This window comes from Pholcus phalangioides, unplaced genomic scaffold (assembly GCF_987345545.1).
Source record: "Pholcus phalangioides strain wild (caught in Gottingen) unplaced genomic scaffold, Ppha-v1.0 ptg000024l_1, whole genome shotgun sequence".
Taxonomy (NCBI): Eukaryota; Metazoa; Arthropoda; class Arachnida; order Araneae; family Pholcidae; genus Pholcus; species Pholcus phalangioides.
Genome location: NW_028301616.1, coordinates 2,847,369 through 2,868,764, shown reverse-complemented (window position 1 = coordinate 2,868,764; position 21,396 = coordinate 2,847,369). Strand labels below are relative to the sequence as shown.

General features: G+C 39.5%; 1 protein-coding gene across 1 annotated transcript; it reads left to right on the top strand.

Annotated features, from left to right (window-relative positions):
* The first annotated feature begins 17,947 nt into the window (after positions 1–17,947).
* LOC149068582 (uncharacterized) lies at positions 17,948–20,242 on the top strand. The gene has a single exon (XM_089251069.1). It carries the CDS (start codon positions 18,585–18,587, stop codon positions 19,746–19,748), a length of 1,164 nt encoding a protein of 387 aa, XP_089107195.1. The 5' UTR covers positions 17,948–18,584; the 3' UTR covers positions 19,749–20,242.
* Positions 20,243–21,396: the final 1,154 nt, after the last annotated feature.

Below are 21,396 nucleotides of genomic sequence, written 5' to 3'. Positions count from 1 at the left end.
AGTGAATTATGGGAGGCATAATTTTTTTTCAAGATAAATTTTTTTTGAGGGACCCACTTTCACTCAAAAAGGACTCCGATTTTTCAAATAACCTGGGTCCCGGGACCCACGAGTCCAAAGTGTTTTGATAAAAGCAGAAAAAAGTGATAGGGGTGTGGGGACAGCTACAAACAAGTTTTGCTGGTTCATGATTGGGCAAGAGGAGAGATAGGTTTTTGGGATGAAAAAAGAGAAACCCCCCTAACAAGGGGGAAAGAGGTAAATTTCCCTATATTATTATACATTCCCCTCTCAAGATCAGTACTGGGGTGGATCCCAAGAGAGTGAAGTGGATAGTTTACTTAAGGTTCCAAGAGACAGTATATTCAGACACCATGTGGGTTCAATTATATACAGATATAGAAACATAATCCAACACAAATTATATAGTTCCGATACAAAATCTTGAATGAGTAAACATTTGCAGTAGGACTAGATCCACTGGAATTTGATTTTTTCATGTGATTATCATCTTGTTTCATTTAAATCTTTATCAGTGATTCTTCCGAAATTATCATCGATCATGTAGATTTTTATTTTGTGTGAATCGGTCCATTGGAAAGTTATGACGATTTTTCATCGCGCCTTATCCGAACGATTGGATGCCTGGCAGTGGCCATTGAGGAGATTCATAGGACAATTCAATCGTCTTTAAAGAAAATCAGGCATGATGCGGTTTGGAAAACTATGAAGAATGCTGAGTGACGGTGAGATGTCTACGCATTCTGAATCAATAAAGAAAGTGCCTAACGAAGATAATAGCTACAGTCTGATGGAACCACTGGACTTGTCATTGTCACATCATCAGCCAGTTCGACTAGTAACAGGACAGAGTAAATCTATCTCGCACTATAAGTGCACTCTTAAACGAAATTTCATGCGTACCTTGGAATTGATTCAGCGACAGGAAGATGAAAGTATTTGCTCAACCAGTGATCAAGAAGATCCACAAGAAATGCAACAACTAGGCCAACAGCCCTGCTCCACGATGTAGGGGAAAGATTATGTCCTTTCTATGGAAAGCCAATATTGTTCCTAAGTGGACTCCCTACTGCCATGGTCTATTACAGCCCCCCTCCCCCTTCCCAGGAATTATCACGTGATCCTGAAAACACTGCTTTAGGGGAATATTACAGATGTTGAAAGGTCTGGACAAGCCGCCTACATTTTGCAACAAGTTCCCTAAGATGGGGTTTTTCTCAAGTCCCCGGCTAAATTTTTCAGACCCCCTTCCCTATATGAAATTTATTGTATGAAAAAAAATGATGAAAACCATATTAGGCCCCGGGCTGTATCTCTGTCAGTCCCACTCTTGTGAGGGGCGTCATGCCCATAAGTGACCCCACCGTATGATATTTTGTATAGTACAATTAATTTTGAAAATAAGTAGAAAATATGTAGGCTGTTTATTTCCAGCTAAAGTATGGGACTACCATAGCATCACTTTGCCCAAGGAGAGGGGGGCTCCCATGATATTGAGACGGTCCTGATAGAACTCGGACTAGTGGGGAGATCAATAAATTCTAGGCTAGTGTCTAGATTAGTCTGGAGGCCAATTTTCTTTGCAAAATTTTCGTTCAGTATAAATTCACTGAAAAAAATCATTTCCATACGTATAAAGTGTCTTGCTTCTAAATGAGAATTGAAAACTCTGGGTAAGACAGGGGAGCCACGAGAAAAAAATATGGTTCAAAGGGGGCCACGGGCAAAAAAAAGGTTAAGAAACACTGCTCTAGAGCAATGTTTCTGCATCTTTGTAAAAAAATTATTCAATCTCTCAAAATACACACCAGGCTATATGATAAGATTAGAACTCGGTTATACTGCTTTATCTGTGAGGTTCATACACATTCTTAAAATGCCTAAATCTAGATTTTGTAAGATCTCTTATCTGCATTTTTTTAGTAACTCAATTACAGAAAATAATTGCTACGCCTCAGATCTCAAACTTCTTTCGGAAAACTCTGGATTTGCCTTCATCTGGTTATCGGAAGGACCCTAACATAGCTGCAAAATATCTACCCCAGATTTTACAAGTTTATATTGAACAAAATATCCAAAAGAATATGAGCGCAATGGAAAATAACATAAGAAATTCTCACAACAAGTTTTCTTTTAAAACTCAGATCTTTGTGGAGGATTATATACTCTCGAAAATTTATTTGTCGATTAAAAGGGTCCTCTTTCAATTAAGAACATTGCAAAAATTCTATATTCATACAGGGTATTTCCCCCCCCCCCCCCTGAATAAATTTATATGCTATTTGTTTTGTAACAGCATTTTTTTCTAATTAATTTTATTATTCTTTTTGTATTTTCCTGTTAGACTGTTTCTATCTTGTATCTCATTTTGTAAACATGTTTAATGTGTATATATATTTGTGTATTTATTCATTTATGTGCACAACTTCCCACCATTTCTGACTTGTATATTTTTTTTTATAATCATTAATATATATGTATATATTTCTTTTAGTTTGGTGGAACGTATACTCATGCATGCTTCTCACTTGTTTTTTTTTTTCATTTTTACTTTTTGTTTTTGTAAATATATATATATATTTTTTTTTTCACACATGTATTTCATATAAAACAAAAATTTAATGTTCACCCTGTTTCCTTGTAATGAGGCAATTGGCCCTAAACAATAAATATTATAAATACTGGACCAGGATCTTGACTGGACACCTAATCTCAAGGCACAAGGAGTTAAAGCAAATAACAATTTGCAACTCCTGACAAGCAGTGGCTCAGGAAGATAAGCTATGACTATAAGTACCCACCAAAATCATAACCTATAGAGCTGTTGCATGGTACCAGAAGGAATCAGACAAACTAAAAAGGAGGCTTGACATTATACATACAGGGTGATCAGCGAATAAGCCCTTATTTTAAAATTAAATATCTCTACAACAAAGATCAATAGAATTATGCGGTAAACGGTACGTTTATTAGCAAAACTGTAAGAGTGTTGTACAGAAATTTCGAAAATTTAGTTTTTTTTAAATTTTTTTAAATTTAAAAAAAAAAAAAAACTGGAGATTTTGGGGTTCCGAAAATCCTCATTTGTGTGAAGAGAACCCACTGCATTCGCCTAAAGTTACTGCATGGGCTGTGGTATGTGCCAGAGGCATAATCGGCCCCTTCTTCATGCGAGAAATGATTACTACTGAACGTTACGTTACAATTTTGGAACAATTTGTCAGCACACATGGCGCATACCGCAGTCCATGCAGTAACTTTAGGCGAATGCAGTGGTTTCTCTTCACACAAATGAGGATTTTCGGAACTCCAAAATCTCCAGTTTTGTTTTGTTTTTTCAAATTTTAAAAAAACTAAATTTTCGAAATTTCTGTACAACATTCTTACAGTTTTGCTAATAAATGTACCGTTTACCACATAATTCTATTGATCTTTGTTGTAGAGATATTTAATTTTGAAATAAGGGCTTATTCGCTGATCACCCTGTAGGTTTCCTATTTTCTCATGAGAGCTTATCATAAAATATCCACGGCCGAAATGCAGGTTACATCCGGGGTACCCCCACTCAGCCTGCAAACTGAACATGTAGCAAAGGCAGCAAGAGTAACCAAACTGAAGAGACCCATTAGGATTGGCAATGAAACTATAGACCCAGACGACCTCAAGGAGAGAACAATAGGCTGGAACACTCTCACAGCGAAAGAAGTTCCAGACATACAAATTATTACAGAGGAAGAGGGGAAGGAGCTGTGCTACAGAGGAAAGACCATCTTCACCAACGGGTCGAAAACTAAAGACTGAATAGGAACAGCATTCATAGAGCAGCAGGCTCCAAAGTGGATGCACAGTTTTTCAGGCAGAAATGCTAGCACTTCGAAAGATGATCGAAAGAGCAGAGATGACAGAAATATCAGTAAGGATATACACAAAAAGCCAATCCAGCCTGGACGCAATCCATGATCCTTTAACGAGACATAGAGATGCCAGAATAAGAACCATATTGCAGGGTGAACATCATCATCAGACTAATATGGATAAGAGGCCACACTGGAGAGGGGGGGGGGGCGGGGAAATGAGGAAGCTGATGATCTGGCCAAGGAAGCCACAAAATTTCCAGAGGTGAACGGAGAAAAATAAGATACCTGCAGCAATGATGAAAAGAAGAATAAAAGAGACGATGGTACAACACTGGCAAGGCATTTGGGATGTGCCAGATTCAAAAAGGAAGACTAATCTATCAAGTAATACCCGCGTTGCGTTCAGTGGAATGCGCAACAATAGAATCGGGGAAAGACAATTTTCTTCTCCAGACACGGGCCAGTCCTGACACATTTTCTGAGATTTAATATCTCAAATAATGATAAATGTATCTGCGGAAAAGTGGAAGTCCCTTACACTATGCGACAGAGTGTGAACAGACAGTTCAAATCCATCTATTCAAGCCACGGCCAGAGCTGGAGAAAGCTTGGTTTGAAAGGCAGGTAAGAGATGAAGTCACACTCTGAAAGTTGAAGGAACTCATGAAATACTTAAGAAGCAGCGAAAGAATAAGACAGAAAGGAAAATCAACGACCCAGAACCAGAGAGAAGAATGGAGCTAGACAGTGAGAAAGAGGAACAGAGATGTTGAGAGCCAAGAGACTCTGACTTCTAATAGCATACTGAAAACAAAGTCCCTTTGGCCAGCACATGAGCCAGTCGGCAACCTCGACAAATGGATGAAAAGCTCAACCGATCGATGGGGACTGAACTGGGATCCCGCAACACAAAGGCTCTTTGGTTGGCACCTCCGACATGAGGCGGCAAAAGCTCAACCGGAGGCCTGCAACACGAATTACCTTTCGCCGGCACCTGGGCCGGTAGACAACGTCGAAGCATGGCTGAAACTCTACTCTCGAAGCTCTACTGAGTGCTGAGGGACTCAACTGGGAGCCTACAAGTCCCTTTGGCCGGCAACATTGAGGCATGGTTGAAAAGCATATAACCGCACCGAATCAGGAAAATTTAGTAACTTTATTGCTATTTATGACACGATATCGATCTCAACTTATTAATGCAAGATATACAGAAAACTGGATGTTGTGAAGATATTTATTTTTTGAGATGTTGGAAAATTTTTAAAGAAGGGAAAACTCATATCTGCCTCTACCAGAAGTCGAACCCGGGTCCCTCGTTCATCTACTGTTGTTTCACCTATACACAAAATGTGCACCATAATTTTGAACCATGAATGTTACTGTCCAAAATCATGAAGTATAGTAAAAAAAAAAAATTTTCAACCAGGCAGAAAAAATTTTTAATGTTATAAATAAAAAATAAATTGCAAATAAAAATTACTAAACCACCAAATGTGATCCATGTACACCATACATCCTCCCCCCCCCCCAAATAAACTTAGAAACAATACAAGTTTTCTACTTTGGCAGAATCATTAATTGAAAACTACTACATTTGTATTATTTGGCATTATGTCCATGATTGCCTCCTCAATTAAAATCAATTATACAAATTTTGTTGATAGGATTTCATTAAAAAAGTAAGACAAAAGTGGGACATTTTACCAAAAAGTAGGACAACTGGGAGCCTTGCATTCGTCAAAATGAACCTCACGCTGGACTGTTTTCTTATATCAGTGGTTCCCAAAGTGTGAGTAGCAACCACCTAGGATGTTTGGGTTAATCAAATAGTGTCTTAATGAAAGAGGGAAGACAAGCAAATTTACAAAAAAAATTTAATTTTCAAAAACTTTTAAATTTAAAGTTGGTCCCCCCCCCCATACTTCCTGCATACGCCCTTGCAGGTCGTATATACAGATGTCTGGCAACCTTAGATCCCAACTCCTCATCGTTTTTGTCTTATCAGAGTTTCTTTGCCATCTAAAACAAAACTTTCCAAAGCAAGTGCCGTGGGAGCACCCACGCTCGTTGGAAACACATCCTGCGAATGCAAAATTACTGAACACTTCATTGATCGATATTAAGCCATGTGCACAACAACAGCGTTGTGCTACAACACATAGAAATAATGGGCTCAAAACACAGCAAAAGACCCAAATCACATTGAATGGAGCAAAGTGTAATTGATAAAGCAGTTTGTTCAGTCGGTCCAACGATCGGCGCTGACTGTCGAAATCTGCAGTTTGGTGTCGACGCGCCCGCCAGAAATGTACGTTAGAAGAAAACACCATCTGAATAGCATGTGCTAGAGGTAAAATAAACAAATTAGAAGAAACTTTTCTTATATATGAGATCCGAAACCATCGTGTAAGGGTACAAACATAGTCTGGCTGATTTTCCAATTAGGAGGGAAGCACAGTAGGGAGCCCGGGAATCCTAAATGAGATAATTCTCATTTTTGTTTTCACACTATAAAATCACTATATGGGGGCCGTGAAAAATTTGTTCTGAGCCTGTCAAAGATCTCCACTTAGGGGGCCCTACTGCAGGATGTGGGGCCACTAGGCCACTAGACCTAGGTGGTTCTCAACCTTTAAAATCCTGCGGCATGGTTGATTTCTTTTTCTTGATTGGAAGGCCTGGGCATATACAAAAGTAATAGGAAATAAATGGGTAAAAATTAAACCACTCATGACCCAGTTTGGCAGATGCTGGGGCCCAGCGGTTGAGAAACACTGCACTAGACCAACCAAGAGCCCTTCCGAAGGACGCGGATTTTGCATATTCCTTTTCCTATTCACATTTTTTGAAGTCTAATATTAGGCGCTTGTTATTTGCTCCATCGTCATGTCTAGGTGTCAGTCTAGATTGCAAACTTTTCACCGTATTCCAATGGTTCTCTTTCGTCAGCTATCTGTCTTGCGTAATTCATGGTTCATTGGTGACTTCCCAAATAGTTTGGCAGATATTTTAACCATGTAAAACAACTTGAAAGCATAAATAGGTGCACAAATAAATATTCTCAGCTTGCCACAACATTAGTAGGAGCCACGATGAACACTTTTAGAAACACTGTGTCACTCCTTTAAATTCGGTCTAAATGTTGTGCCACAACACAATTTGTACTGTTTATAGGTCTGTTGCTCTCTGTGGCAAGACTTTTCAACGGGGGAGATCGGCTCGCATTCGCACCTTGAAGTGACACAGAAAACCATCTTCAGTCGACCACCCCTGTGGCAACAGTGTGGTTCAAACCCGGGACCTCGCAACGCGAGTCCATCACTGGTGGACCACCACAGCGGCGGGCTGACAGGGCTGCAACCCCTAAGCCCTGGGACAATCTCCATCATTGTTTTTCCATGCTATAAATTCACTACAGAGCCCCCACTGTAGTGAAAACTCTGGCTTGCAGACTCCCCAAGGATCCAACAGCCCTGCTCCACGATGTGGGGGGAAAAGTCATGTCTATGAAAAACCAATATTGTTCCCAAGAGGGCTCCCCACTGCTGTGGTGTATTACAATCTCCCCCCTAGGAATTATCACACGATCTTGAGAACACTGCTTGAGGGAGAATATTATAAATGTTGAAAGGTCCGGACAAGCAAAGAAAGAAAAGCCCTTTTTTGTTCATCCAGTCTAAATAGCTTTTTTACCCCACCCATATAAGTCTACCATATAAGTGTAGGGTGGCTACATATTGGCATTGTTTTTTACTCTTGCAACTTACCCATCCATCCCTCCAGGGCAAAAAAAAGAATGAATAGAACCTGAGAGAGAAAAAAGAAATATGGAATGCCACAGCTGCTCCAAAACCTAGATTTTAGGAGAAACAAATCTCTGGAGAATCAAAAAATTCTGTCACCTTCACTCAAATTTTGTGACTTTTTCGAGACTTCTGTGACCTTTTTCTCATTCCATGACTTTTCCGGAACTTTGTAACTTTTCCGTGATGGTAGACACCCTGCGGCCCCTCATCCAGGGTAATGGCTAACATTAGCATGGTTGATAAAGCCTGGGCTGTGTACAGTATGAAATGAAAAAAAAAAAATTTATGTCACCTTACAATTGTGGATCCTCTTCTGGCCACTTGGCCTTATCAAGAAAATCATTCTGATCACAGCATCATCCACGTCCCCGATGGGGACTCCTGCTTCTAAAAAACAGTTATCACTTTCTGCAGAAGAACTTCGTCATGACCACCTCTTGAGTAGGACAATGTGGTCATTCAGTGTGTGCAACAAATCACTCTGAATGCCCTAGGAGAATCTGTGCTTCTTGAGGAAGTCGTCCAGTGTGAGTCCTGGATGTCTGCTCGGAAGACGGCATAGTGATAGCTGACTGACACAAACTTCGCTGAGACTTCCAACTTTTTATACACAGTCATTTTTCCATCTAGTGAATTTTTGCAGGGTCAATGACAGGGGTATGTAGGGAAGTAGCTGTTGGAATCTTCGCTACAGGTGTCTCTCCAAACAATACTGACGTTGGGTCCAGGGACAATCCCTATCCAGCACGGAAACCCATCACGTTTGAATTGCACTTACAGTCCAAGCTTTCCACCAGGCTGCTGTGAGCTGTAGTCCACTCAACCTAGAGCCCTTCCTTCACCAACAGCAGCAATCGGACAAGATCTCCTCATGTGGCGTTGCATCTCCCGCAGGCTTGGCTTACGAATTTCCATGCTCAATCTTGACACTTCTGTAGAGTTCTTCCAGATTCTGGCTGATGTTTGCTTTCATGGATGCGATGAGTGACATCGTCCTTGTGGTAGCGATGGACATGTTGACAGTGACACGCACTGACTCTAACTTCTTGTTTACTTCGTAGATGTCTATTTTTAATTAAGCGATAGATGCATTGACAGCAGTGATGGATGCATTGATGGCAGCAGTAGAATTGGCAACATCATCCTTGCTGGTAACCCTTGAAGCTAGTTTGGCCATGCTCACTTTCACTGGGCCATCATCGCTGTCAGCTGCTTCAGTGGTTCTCCATTTCCATACTTCTGGTTTTCACCACTCAAGTCAGGGTCAGGTTTTCACTGGTAAAAACTGGCAAAACCAGAGGACATGGTAAAAACTAGGTATATACTGCGGTAAAAACCTTGTACATATGATTAGCATCTTAGTATTGATAATCAACATGCACAGCAACAGCTTTTTTTTTTAACTAATGATTAATGGTTGTTTAACACTAGAAAGACTGAAACTTAGCATATACCTATATTGCCCAAAAGAATAACTAATGTATAAAGAAATTTGTTTAAAATTATTTTTTAATATTTTTTTGTATATTATTTACAGTTATATAACAAGTTATTAGTAAATATTAACAATAAAAAAAATTTACTTCACTTGGAAAAAAAAATAATTTATGCATTATTATTTGTACATTTTATGCAAATGAAAGTGGAAATCTTTTTATGTGTACATCTTCCGCAAACATACTTTTGGCATTTTTCACATATATTATTTGTTTTGTTGTTGTGGCAAAGTCGTACTTGACAAATTTTGCGTTTGTTAGAATGGGTTGCATTTGATGATGTTGCAGTTGATCTTTGTGGGTCTTCATGTTCTGATGAATTTTTCTGTCTTGCAGCTCTGTATTCGGTGGAAAGCTGTTCTGCTAATTGAAACAAGAACTCTTTTCATTGTATTTGTATTCCTGTCGTTTATTTGTAAAGGATCCAAGCATTTATAGCAGCCAAATCTAAAATATTGAAAAATATTTGGAGGGGCCATCTACCAGAACTAGCTTTTACTGTATATTTTCTGGCCATTTGATCCGCCATATGAACTCCAAATTTTGTGCTGTTATAAAATTGAATAGATTCCGGTAACATTTTTTTATTACTTTTATCAATTTTCACAAATTTATGCTTAGAACTTAGAACAGCTACTCTTTTATTTGGTTTGCTTTTATATATTGTAAGAACACAATTCTCTGATTTATATAGCAGAGTGGAAAAACGAGGCATGTTATCCTTGGTTTGTTTGGCTGCTTTGGGTAGTTCTCTTTTGTTTCCTCTAATAGTTCCAACTAGAGTTGTTTGTTTGGCCAATAATTTTGTCACGAATGATATGCTAGTGAAAAGGTTACGGTCGTGATATTTCTTCCACAGCCTGTATATGGCTCGACAAGTTTCAGAACAACGTGTTCACTGAGAAGCATTGACGATGGTCGTTGTTCATCTTTCCCCAAATAAGGAAACCATTCAAAACATATTTGCTACTAACATCTGATGCAAGCTAGAATTTGATGCCAAATTTGTTTGGTTTATTAGGCATACACTGTGTACACCTGCACCTGGCTTTTGACGGAAATAATTGCTCGTCAACTGTTATATTTTGCCCTGGTTGATAGCAAGCTTGACTATTTTCAATGAACTTGTCCCATATTTCTGAAACCAAGGCAAACTTATTTGTTTGTAGGCGCCTACTTCTTTCGGTTCTTTTGTCAAAACGAATAAATCGTAGGATTTGCTTGAACTTTTCTCTGGCCATAGTTTTTCTAAAAAATTCTGGACCCCACTTTGCTGACCATAAATAACTCAGTTTTAAATTTTTTGCCTCGTAGGCTCCACGAGCATATAAAATCCCAATAAATGCATGTATTTCCGGTAATGTTGTTGTCCAATCGTTCCTCAAAATTTGGCAGCCTTCTTCTTCTGTGCACTTTTTTATATGTTTGATAATATAGTTATCTATTATCAACGAGAATGCACTGATAAGATTATCTGCCATAATATTCCTTTTTGCGTAGCCTGTTGGCCCTTTCACACCCTTGAAAATACAAGTAAATGGTAACCTTCCAGGAATACCACCTTCGTCAAATTTTGACCACACAGTACCATCGGCAGCTGTTTCGGTCTCCTGAAAGGTGTTTTCAGTTTCTTCATCAGAGTCTGAACTACTTAGCACCCTACACCTTTTCCTGGGCATATCGATGACACTTTCATTTTCATCATTGGTGATCGACTCTCTTCATCGCTATCTTCAGTGTCAGATGTTTCACTTTGAATATAACCAGCTTCATCTTCAGATGATAGTTCAGAATTTGTTGCATCTGATTCTATATCGAGCACTCTTCACTTATGTTCGTTAGCTTTTCCAATAACTCACTTCTATTCGACATTTCTTTCATGAATATAGGGCGCAAAAGAAATAAAATAAACAACTTATTAGAACACGTATCACTGCATAAAGATTCGAACAACAAGTGCTAGTTTAGCTTATTGAGCAACTGCAACTTATCAAGTATCGACAATTTATCATGTACTTGTATGTTATCATGTGCCAGTAATCGAAAAAAAATGAAAACTGTTATTTCAATACAGAGCCGAACTGGTCATATAAGAAATTTACTCAATTCAATAATAAGAGTCATTTGATTATTTAAAATTTCCCAAGCAGTCAAAATGACTGCTTTTGGGCAATATAAGTATAACACATATATATATATATATATATACCGGAAATGAAGGAGGGGGAGGTAACTACAATTATTAATAAACGCATTTATATGTTGTACAAAAAGTCACAAAATTCTAAGAAATTGTGTCATTATATACAAACATAATTGTTTTTCTAATTGAAATTAAAAAGCAGTCAAAATGACTTCCTTGGGCAATCTAGTGTTAAATAATAATTAACATAAAAAATTCAAATAAACTTAAGTATGGATAGTTTCTCGATTTACCACCATGTTCAGTCATCAGCGGCAAACTTTATATAAGGTTGATGTAAAAACTTTTTTTTCTACCTCTTTGTATGTATAAATTCTAATAACTTGTATTTTTTGCAATTTACAACTTACACACACTTCAGTGAAAAGCCTATATAGTGGTAACCAAAAGGACCAACATATTGCTATAAGCACGTTATCATTATACATAGGATATATTAACAGAGAATAATATTGATATAGAAGAGATTATATAAGATTATTGTGTGTTGAGTGAAAAATTGTAACAACGATACTCGATACAACGATTAAATTCCTCTATAACAGTATTTTTTCTTGGTCTCAGCGTATTGCTATATTAAGGTTTCACTGTATATTACTTTTAGGTGGGATGGAGCAGCTATCTCACCTACTATTCTATAATACTACTAAACCATCCTCTGCGGAACTCCTAACAAATTGGTCATGTTGGAATGTGCGTGTATGCATGTAATGAGCCTTCCGTGAAGTTTGTATCTGTGTAATGTTTGTTATGTATAGCGCTGCCATCTGCATCGATTTTTCTAACTATGCATGAAGTGTAATGATTGAATAGTATGCCATTGTAGGTCTGTTGCTCTCTGCAGCGAGACTTTTCAACAGGAAGATCAGCTCACATTTGTGCCTGAAAAATGGGTACACAATAAAACTATTATTGATTGATAAGGGGGAGGGTTGCTTTTTACAAACCAGTTTCAATTATGATAAATGATGAAATCAGTAATTATCAATAAGGGTTCATACAATTATTTTTTAAATGACTATTTATCAGAGGTGTTATTTACGGAGGAAAGGGGCCATAAGCGGTCTGTAGCACAGGGCAGTGAATTTAAGTAATTTGTGGTCAAAAACATCAAATTAAAACACGAGAAGGGTGGCAATATTCTAATAGCCAGCAGGCGAGAAAGTCATACAAATACAAATACAACGCCACAACAGGCAAAATGCCCAACGAGATGGCTGAGAAAAAGATGCCCATAAAAGTATGGATGTCATATATTTCAAAAATACAGCAACCCAATTAAAAATACAATTAACAAAAATTATAAACAATATATACTCGTGATAAAAATTATACAATGCCCATAAAGAATAATTATGTTTGTCTTATTCTAAGAATGAATCTGCCTCTGCTATTTATAAAGATACTTTTACTAGAATTTATAGCATGTTTTTCTCTTTTATACATCCACATATGATAACAATACGAGGCTATCTTTATGGCAGGGCTTAACAAATCAAAAAAATTCTTACGCACTAGCCACATTGCTTTACGGGCTCGTAGCCAGAAATTTCGTTCGAGGAGGGGGGGCCCACTTTTATTTCTGGGGGAACAAAGTGATAGAACACTAGATTTGGCCATCTTTTTTCCTTTTTTTGGTCATTTCGGGAAGGGGGGGGGACCGAAGTTGTGGGCAACAATGGTTCCTAGGTCTCAAAAATCACTTTCAGAATGTTTACTTTGGTTACCGTGGTTCCCTTGCAATGCTTTTCAGACATGCTATATGCCTTCACAATGATTTGTCACTTCTTTAATGCGGTCAGTGTATGTATAATAGTTTGTATGCTTTTATAATGGTTTGTCAGTTTCAATCCTCCCTGTAATTGAAGGAAGCCTGGGCAGTGCCGGGTATTATAGCTAGTTTCAGAACCATATTTCAGTGGCAGAGCCCTGAAAAATCTAAATTAAAAACGGCAGAGAGTTTAAATCGTTCCAAACAGTAAAATGGCTGCTGCCAGATTTTTGGTATTTCTGATGCTCTAATGGGAGTATTATACTAGTGTGTAGTATCCCTACAATCAGAGGATTGAGGGACCGATTTTCGAAAACAAAATTAAGATAGCACTTACGGCTAATTAATTGGAGCACTTTGAAATTTCCCCTAATTGAACCATTTCATTCGCTTCCTAAGGGATTAGTGACGACGGCCGCGGAGAAACCCCCCCCCCCCCACAGAGAGGATAATAGAACCGAGCCTCTAGTACTGAGGAAGTGACTGCCAATGGGAGGAACAGGCAGGGGACAATACAACCTTCTGATAACTGAATCAGGGTAAAGAAAACATCACGTGACTTGGCTCGTAACACAGAGCATATGGAGTGGCCATTTACCTTGCAACAAAAATACTTTTCATCGGATAAAGCATACAGGACACATCTACACACTGGTAGAAGACCCCTATAGCTTCATATCGCTTGTCGAGACATATACAGTCAAACCTCGTTAATGAGTCACTCGTGGGAGAGCAAAAATATGACTTAGTAAGCGGAGTGACTCGTTAAACGGAGTAAGCTATGGCTGTGCCAATTCCTGCCTTCCTAAATTTTAGTTATTTAAACGTGCTCAATCATGAAAATTGATTACTCGAGTTTCTTAATTAATTAATGTTTATTTGCTACATAATTACGCGTTTGAAAACACATAAATATTACCTTTTCGATTTTTCAAAATTCGAAAATTTTTCCTTGTACTCCCTTCATCTTAGCGAATGCAACTTTTCACATTCCCGATTTTTCACGGTTTCAACCACTAATGCTGCTTTGTTTTTAATGGTGAACAAATTTTTTTAAATTTGGAGAATATTCTGACAGTAGGACGAGAGCGGACACAGAAAACTATATTGTGTATGTCTGGTGAAAACTAGAAAAATAAACTTTATGATTTTTTCTTCTGTAATTAACAACAGGGTTAATAGATGCTCTACAATCGTCTAGCCAAGATTTGTTTCAAACGTCAAAAAGCAGCCAAAAATATTGAATTCGCCCTATAAACTAAACGTTTTTTCCCCTTAAAAAAAAAAAAACAACAACAGCGCTGGCAAATTTCTGCCATGGATACTGCTTTTTCAGCTAATGCTGCCCAAAAACCACAACTTCCTAAAAAAAAAAAAATTCTTGCTGAACCATTCCCAAATATGAAACAGCCTAATGTTGACAGAAGGATTCTGTTAACAAGCCTGTAGTAAAAGGTATGGATGGGGGAATGGAGACGGCTTCAGTGGCTTCTGCTTAAGAAAAGCTATAGGTATAATAAATCTTTGACACAGCAAGAGTGAACGACAAACTTTCATGTATATTGTACGAAGAATTTTGGATTTGAATGGTAATAAAGGGTGCTTTCGCAAAAGTGACATATTAAGCAGAGTAGAGTGATGCATTATCAGGAGTTCAATAACATTAGCACCCCATAGAGCAGTGTTTCTCAACCGCCGGGCCGTGACATCAATCGTACCGGGCCGTGAGAATATATTCATTACCCTTTCATTTTTCAAAGTATTGTATTTTCACGAATAGCTAATTGGTTTATTTCACTATTATGGTACATATTACTTTAGTTTTTCAGTCTAAAAATCATACAAAGGAAGATGAAAAACCCTCCTAGAGTTCCAGATCAAAGGCTTCCAGATGCAATTATAAATTATAAGAATTTGGAGGATTCCTCTTCCCCTTATCGCACTGAAAATCCTTCGTTTTGTTGCAAGGCCCAAAGGAAAGGAAACATTTCTCTGGTCCTTCCCTCCCCCTCGAAACTAGTATTTTTAATTGTTTTTTTTTCTTTTCGTATTTTTGTGTATCCGTCTTCATGAGACCCAAACAATACAGCAGGGGTGGGGAATGTTTTTCCATACTCTCCATCCCTTTCCCCAAAATATCCTACTGCTTCAGGGTTCTCTCTGTTGACAACCAGATGGCCCTGTCGTTTGCACGTCCATGGTTTGCCATTGTCGGCACAACAGAAAATGTCCTGAAGACAAACAATAATGCTATGAGAAAACTCAGCATCCCACATTCCTTGGAGACTGGAAAAACATCTGTGCTACTCGCCAAGCTGCATAACTTCAAAGGGGAATAATTGTGAGTGATTAGGAAAATTTCCAGGCAATAGAAAACCACCATCGACCATTGGACCCGTTTATTTATGGCCCGTGGTAAAAACCTCTTTACGATTTAGTATGTGTTCTCAGAAAAGAACGAAGTATTTCACATATGCGTGGCAAATCTCAGAGACTAATCAGTGAAGCACCATCTGTATACAGAAAATAGTGTGTTTTTGAATCGGTCATCAAGGTGCACATAACTACTGGTGATAACTCAAATACTGTTTTCTTTGCAAAAATGCAGTAAATTACATTGCGAGAGTTTTCGTTTTGCGAGAGCTCAGCCATCTCGTAAAATATATTGGGGGCGCTCAAACAGCCTCAGTACCCAGGTTCCGGCGCTTAAGCAATGATGATGTTTACTGCAGTTGCTGATGAAATGCTTCGTTTATGTTTTGACTTCTGCACGTTATTAATACATTACCGGGAAAAAAATGTTGCATCACTCCGCAAGAAAATAATGAATTCATTATAAACGGGTTTTAATTAATTAAAATAGATTAAATTAATTAATCAATTAAAGAAGGGTTTAATTAATTGATTAAATGGGTTTTTAATTAATCAGCTCGCAATCAAAATGTAATTGGTTGTTTACTAATTATTAACTTTTGAACGAGTAAACTATTCCAGACCGGGCCGTAAACTCACAGCAATTTGATTCACCGGGCCGCAGTTCCAAAAAGGTTGAGAACCACTGCCATAGAGGACAATTGAGACTTCAAAAAAGTGACCCGGTAAGCGGAGTGACGGGTTAACCGGGTGACTCACTAACAAGGTTTGACTATTTGGCCATGAAATTAGGAAATTAATCAATCTACGGTCAGGATAAAATACGGGACACTGTACCCGCTGCCGAAACTGACAACCCAGCTATAGAAGAAATACAACACTAACAGATCTTTTTCAGGACAGGGTTCCCAGCAAAATCTGCTTGATCATTTCCCAGACCAAATTCAAAAATTTCCCTGACCAAAATAGCGCACACTGTAATGCACACAATAATTTTCCAAACCATCCAATATCACTCTAAATTATCATCCCTCCCCCCGTATTCATGGGGGTTACATTCCGGGAGTGGGGAAAATCTACAAATAACCGAAAACAGTTTTATTTGTTTATCTCGTTTCTTGAACATCATGAGGAGAGCAGGACGATGTAAAAGTATAAGGGAATGTAAAAGAGGGTGCAGCGATTGATTGTTGGGGATGTTTTCTGAAAGAACATTGCAATTTCTGTTTGTTGTTTCTTCTTCATATCATCAAGTATGTTTGAGTGTGTTGACAAGACTTCCTCTACCAATTTTTACAATTACATATGAAGAATGTACCATAGAGGGATCTATATCATGAAAATAATCTATCGCTGACTTCAACTTGCGAAGCCCTCCCCTATGTTACTCATGGTGAACTTGTATTTTACTTCTTTATTTTGATTCGTCTGGTACTGCTTGTTTCATGAGAAATCAATTGCATTAATTCTTCCTCGGTCAATGCCTCTGAATTGCTATTAATTAGCTGTTCGACTTTTCTTCTATATCCATATCATTGAACCCTTCTCCACCCACCTGTTTCGCTAACATGACAATGTATTTTATAATCTCTTCAGTTGGCTGGCTCTGTAAAAATGGTTGTGTCCTGGAGTGCACATTGTGGCCAAAGATCAATCCAACCGAGTTGATTGTTTCTCTCTTAAGAGCTGTCATGGTTCTATTGATGACAATAATGACATTAGTGATAGCGTAGTTCTTCCATACCTTCAAGATATTTTCTGCATTTGCATGCACAATCATCTTCATTGAGTGACATGTATAGTGAGCCTTGAATGCTCGCATCACCCCCGATCAAAGGGGGCTAAATGATAGATGTTGTATTAAAAGACATATAACAGACTTCCACACCATCAACTTTGAACTAATTGACATCTGGGTGTCCAAGAGTTTTATTCAGTACCAAAAAAACTTTGAATGGCATGTCTTCCCTCTCAAGGTACTTCCGTACTTTTGGAATGAAACATTGTTTAAACTAGTGTTTCCCAAAGTGGGCGATGGAATGGTCCAAGGGGGCGATAGAACCTACTGATTTAACATAGGATCCTATGGGTTTACTTGAATTGGGGGGGGGGGGGGCCATGAGAGGAAAATATTTCTGATGAAGGAGGTGATGGAACAAAAAGTTTGGGAGACTATGGTTCAAACCAATCCAGGAAAAGTGTTTTCGTAGTCCAAGCTTTTCCAATGTTCATCAAAAATACTGTGCGGGAGATTTGACTTATCCTTTCCCTTCAATGCTCACGGATTCATAGATTTAAAAATGATGGTGGGCTTTACCATGTACCCATACACATTTGCACAAACAACATAGTAAGTCTACCTTAACTACCGTATGGGTGATATATGTTTTCTGCGGCTTTTTCTTCCAAAATAGTGCAGTTTCATCAGCGTTAAACATCTGCTGAGGTGAATATCAAATTCTCTTCAATACTTTTCAACAAAGTTTTTGGAAATTTTCTAGCTGCCTCCTGGTCAGCAGTGGCTTGATCGCCAGTGATTTTTACATTGTGTAATCCAAATCGTTTCTTAAACCAATGAAATCAACTTTTACTTGCATAAAATTCTGACGAAAGAGACGTTTCACTACCCCTTCCCTTTATAGAAGAGTAAATTAATCTTTTTGCTATTTCCCATCATAATATTGCAACGTATGAGGGCTACAAGCCTTTACAAAGGACAGTCTTCTCCATCTCATTTCTTTGAACTATTGGTTGCTATGGTGACTTAAGTGAATTCTTTTTGATTATTTTGTTTTTTTGGAGAGTTTGATCTGCGTATTCGTTGTGTTCGGTCACGCTATTCCTTTCGTCCCTGTATTGTGCTTAGCCTAATAATATAATTCACCGTGTTTGATCCGTTTGTAATAAACGTGACATTTTTGGTGGAGGCGCCGGGTAACGACAGTTGTGATCAGCCTGGCTTCTAACGACGATTCTCGGCAGAGTAATCGATTACAGAATCTTCCTCCTGAATACGGACTGTACGTGACATCTACAAGGACTATTCGTTCTCGAGCCATGACGACTAGAGGAGAAGAAGAACGTTCTACAATACGCACTCCAGCTCTTATGGAGGAGACCCGGAAGCCGAATATTTTCAGAGGTCATCCTGACCAAGATCCGACGAGGTGGCTGAAGGAGTATCAGAGAGTGTCGAACTTCAACCGGTGGGATGACAGTCATCGCTTGGCCAATGCGTACTTTTTCCTCGAAGGTACTGCGAGGCAGTGGTTCGAAAACAACGAGGACACACTCACTTCGTGGTCAACGTTCGAAGCTGAACTGAAGAAAACCTTTGGTGACACCGAGCTGTACGTTCGAAGAGCCAAAGAACGGCTGAAGAGTCGAGCGCAAAGGAGTGGCGAACCAAGTCCATCATACATCCAGGACGTATTGGGACTTTGTCATCTAGTAGACCCGGCCATGTCAGAAGAGGACAAGGTATCTCACCTCATGAAAGGAGTGGCCGAGGACGTATACCAGGCGCTGCTGATGAGAGAAGTCACCACCACTGCTGAATTCGTCAAGTGGTGCCATTACATAGAAGAAATGCAGCAGAAAAGGATTGGACGAAACAAGTTTGCCAGACTCCCAAACGTTGTTCCTATAGCTGCTATCGAGGAACAAGAGGATTTGTCATCTCTTATCCGTCAAATTGTGCATGAGGAGATCCAGCGCTTAACCATGCCACCGGCAGAGACGCACCAACCAGGACTGCAAGCGATCGAGGCTGTCGTAAGGGATGAAGTGGGAAAGTCGCTTGCTTCTCTGTCTGGAGAACGTCAACGGCCGATTTCTACTGGATCAAGACGACAGCGCCAGTTGACGCATACCCGTAGGACGGCAAGATTGGAACCAACATTGGAACAACTTCCGAGGAAAACTGATGTGTGGCGTACACAGGACAATAGTCCCGTTTGCTTCCACTGTGGACGTCCCGGACACGTCGTACGCTATTGCCGAGAGCGAAGGGCCATCTTTGACACCTACCGCAACAGCCAAGGCCGTCATGCTTCGTCATACCCCAGTAACAGCCGCATAACCGACGAGACCAGCATACCAGCCGCCAGGACCCCTCCATCCAGCCCGTTTCGTGGACGATCGCCGACACGCCGCTACAGATCCCCGTCAGCGTATAGACGTTCTAGTCAGTCGCCAAATCGACGAAATGAGGAAAACTAAGCCGCGCGACCTTTGTTGGAGGTGAGGCCGCTATTTTTCAAAATCCTCCCAATGTCGCTAAGATGCTCGGAAATCATGTTGATGTTATCCTCGACGACCATCCCATACGTGCACTAGTAGACTCTGGAGCCTCTTTCTCTGTGATCTCAGAAGATTTTCGACGTCATTTACGCAAAATTATGTTTGTAAATAGTGAACAATGTTTTTCACAAGATGTTATCTTAAAAGTCGCTAATGGCAGTTATGTAAAACCTCTTGGAACCTGTACTCTTCGTCTCACCGTCAATGGTCACAGTCAACCAGTGGAATTCACCATTATGCCGAAATGTAGCCATGATGTCATCCTCGGTTGGGATTTTATAGAAGCGTCTCAAGCAATCATAGACTGTGGCAAGTTAGAATTCACGTTTGAAGAGATCTTACATGATCATCGGTCTACGCAGAAAGGGGGATTGTACGCTGTAGAGGATTATACCATACCAGCACGTTCAGTAACTAAGATACAAGTATCTGCTCCTATGCTGGATAATGACATTGACGCTATCGTAGAAAATAATAGGTTTTTATAGATGAACCAAGAAGTTGCCATCCCATCAACCATCATGAGCCTCGCTAATAACAAAGGGGAACTGTGGGTCGCTAATGGGCTAGCCCAACCTCGACGTATCTTGAAGAACATGTGCGTTGGCCACGCCGAACAACTTGACTGTAACTATGTGAATGCTTTATCGGAAGTGCTGTCGTACGAGAATGTTAGCAAGAGTAATGCGAGTCCAGTCGATTATTCGCAAATGTTGTCAACGGATCTTGATAGTGAACATCAAAAGAAATTGCTTCTTTTGCTAGAACAGTTTCCGGAAGCTTTTGGTGATGGAGGTAAGGTGGGGAGTTACAAACTCAACGTGAAGCACAAAATCAACACTGGGGACCATTCTCCCATCAACCAAAGACCTTATAGGGTATCACCTGCCGAACGTCGAATAATTCAAGAGGAAGTTGAAAAGATGCTGAAAAAAGAAGTCGTTCAGCCATCTGAAAGCCCCTGGTCCTCTCCTGTAGTTCTTGTCAAGAAAAAGGATGGCACTTGGCGATTTTGTGTCGATTACCGCAGATTAAACAGAATTACCAAAAGAGACGTCTACCCACTACCTCGTATAGACGATACTTTGGATTCTCTAAAGGGCGCAAAGTATTTCTCCACCATGGATTATACAGTGGCTATTGGCAGATTGAGGTTGATGAAGCTGACCGTGAAAAGACTGCTTTCGTAACACCAGAAGGACTATACGAATTTAAGGTGATGCCATTTGGACTATGTAATGCTCCAGCAACTTTTGAGCGCATGATGGACAACCTCCTTCGTCACCTTAAGTGGAATATGTGCTTATGCTACCTCGACGACATCGTCGTCTTTTCCGAGACATTCGATGAACATCTTAACCGTTTAACAGCTGTTAAGATTTTGAGCGCATGATGGACAACCTCCTTCGTCACCTTAAGTGGAATATGTGCTTATGCTACCTCGACGACATCGTCGTCTTTTCCGAGACATTCGATGAACATCTTAACCGTTTAACAGCTGTTTTTCAATTCATTCAAGACGCAGGTCTTCACTTGAACCCAAAGAAATGTTTGTTTGCAGCACCGG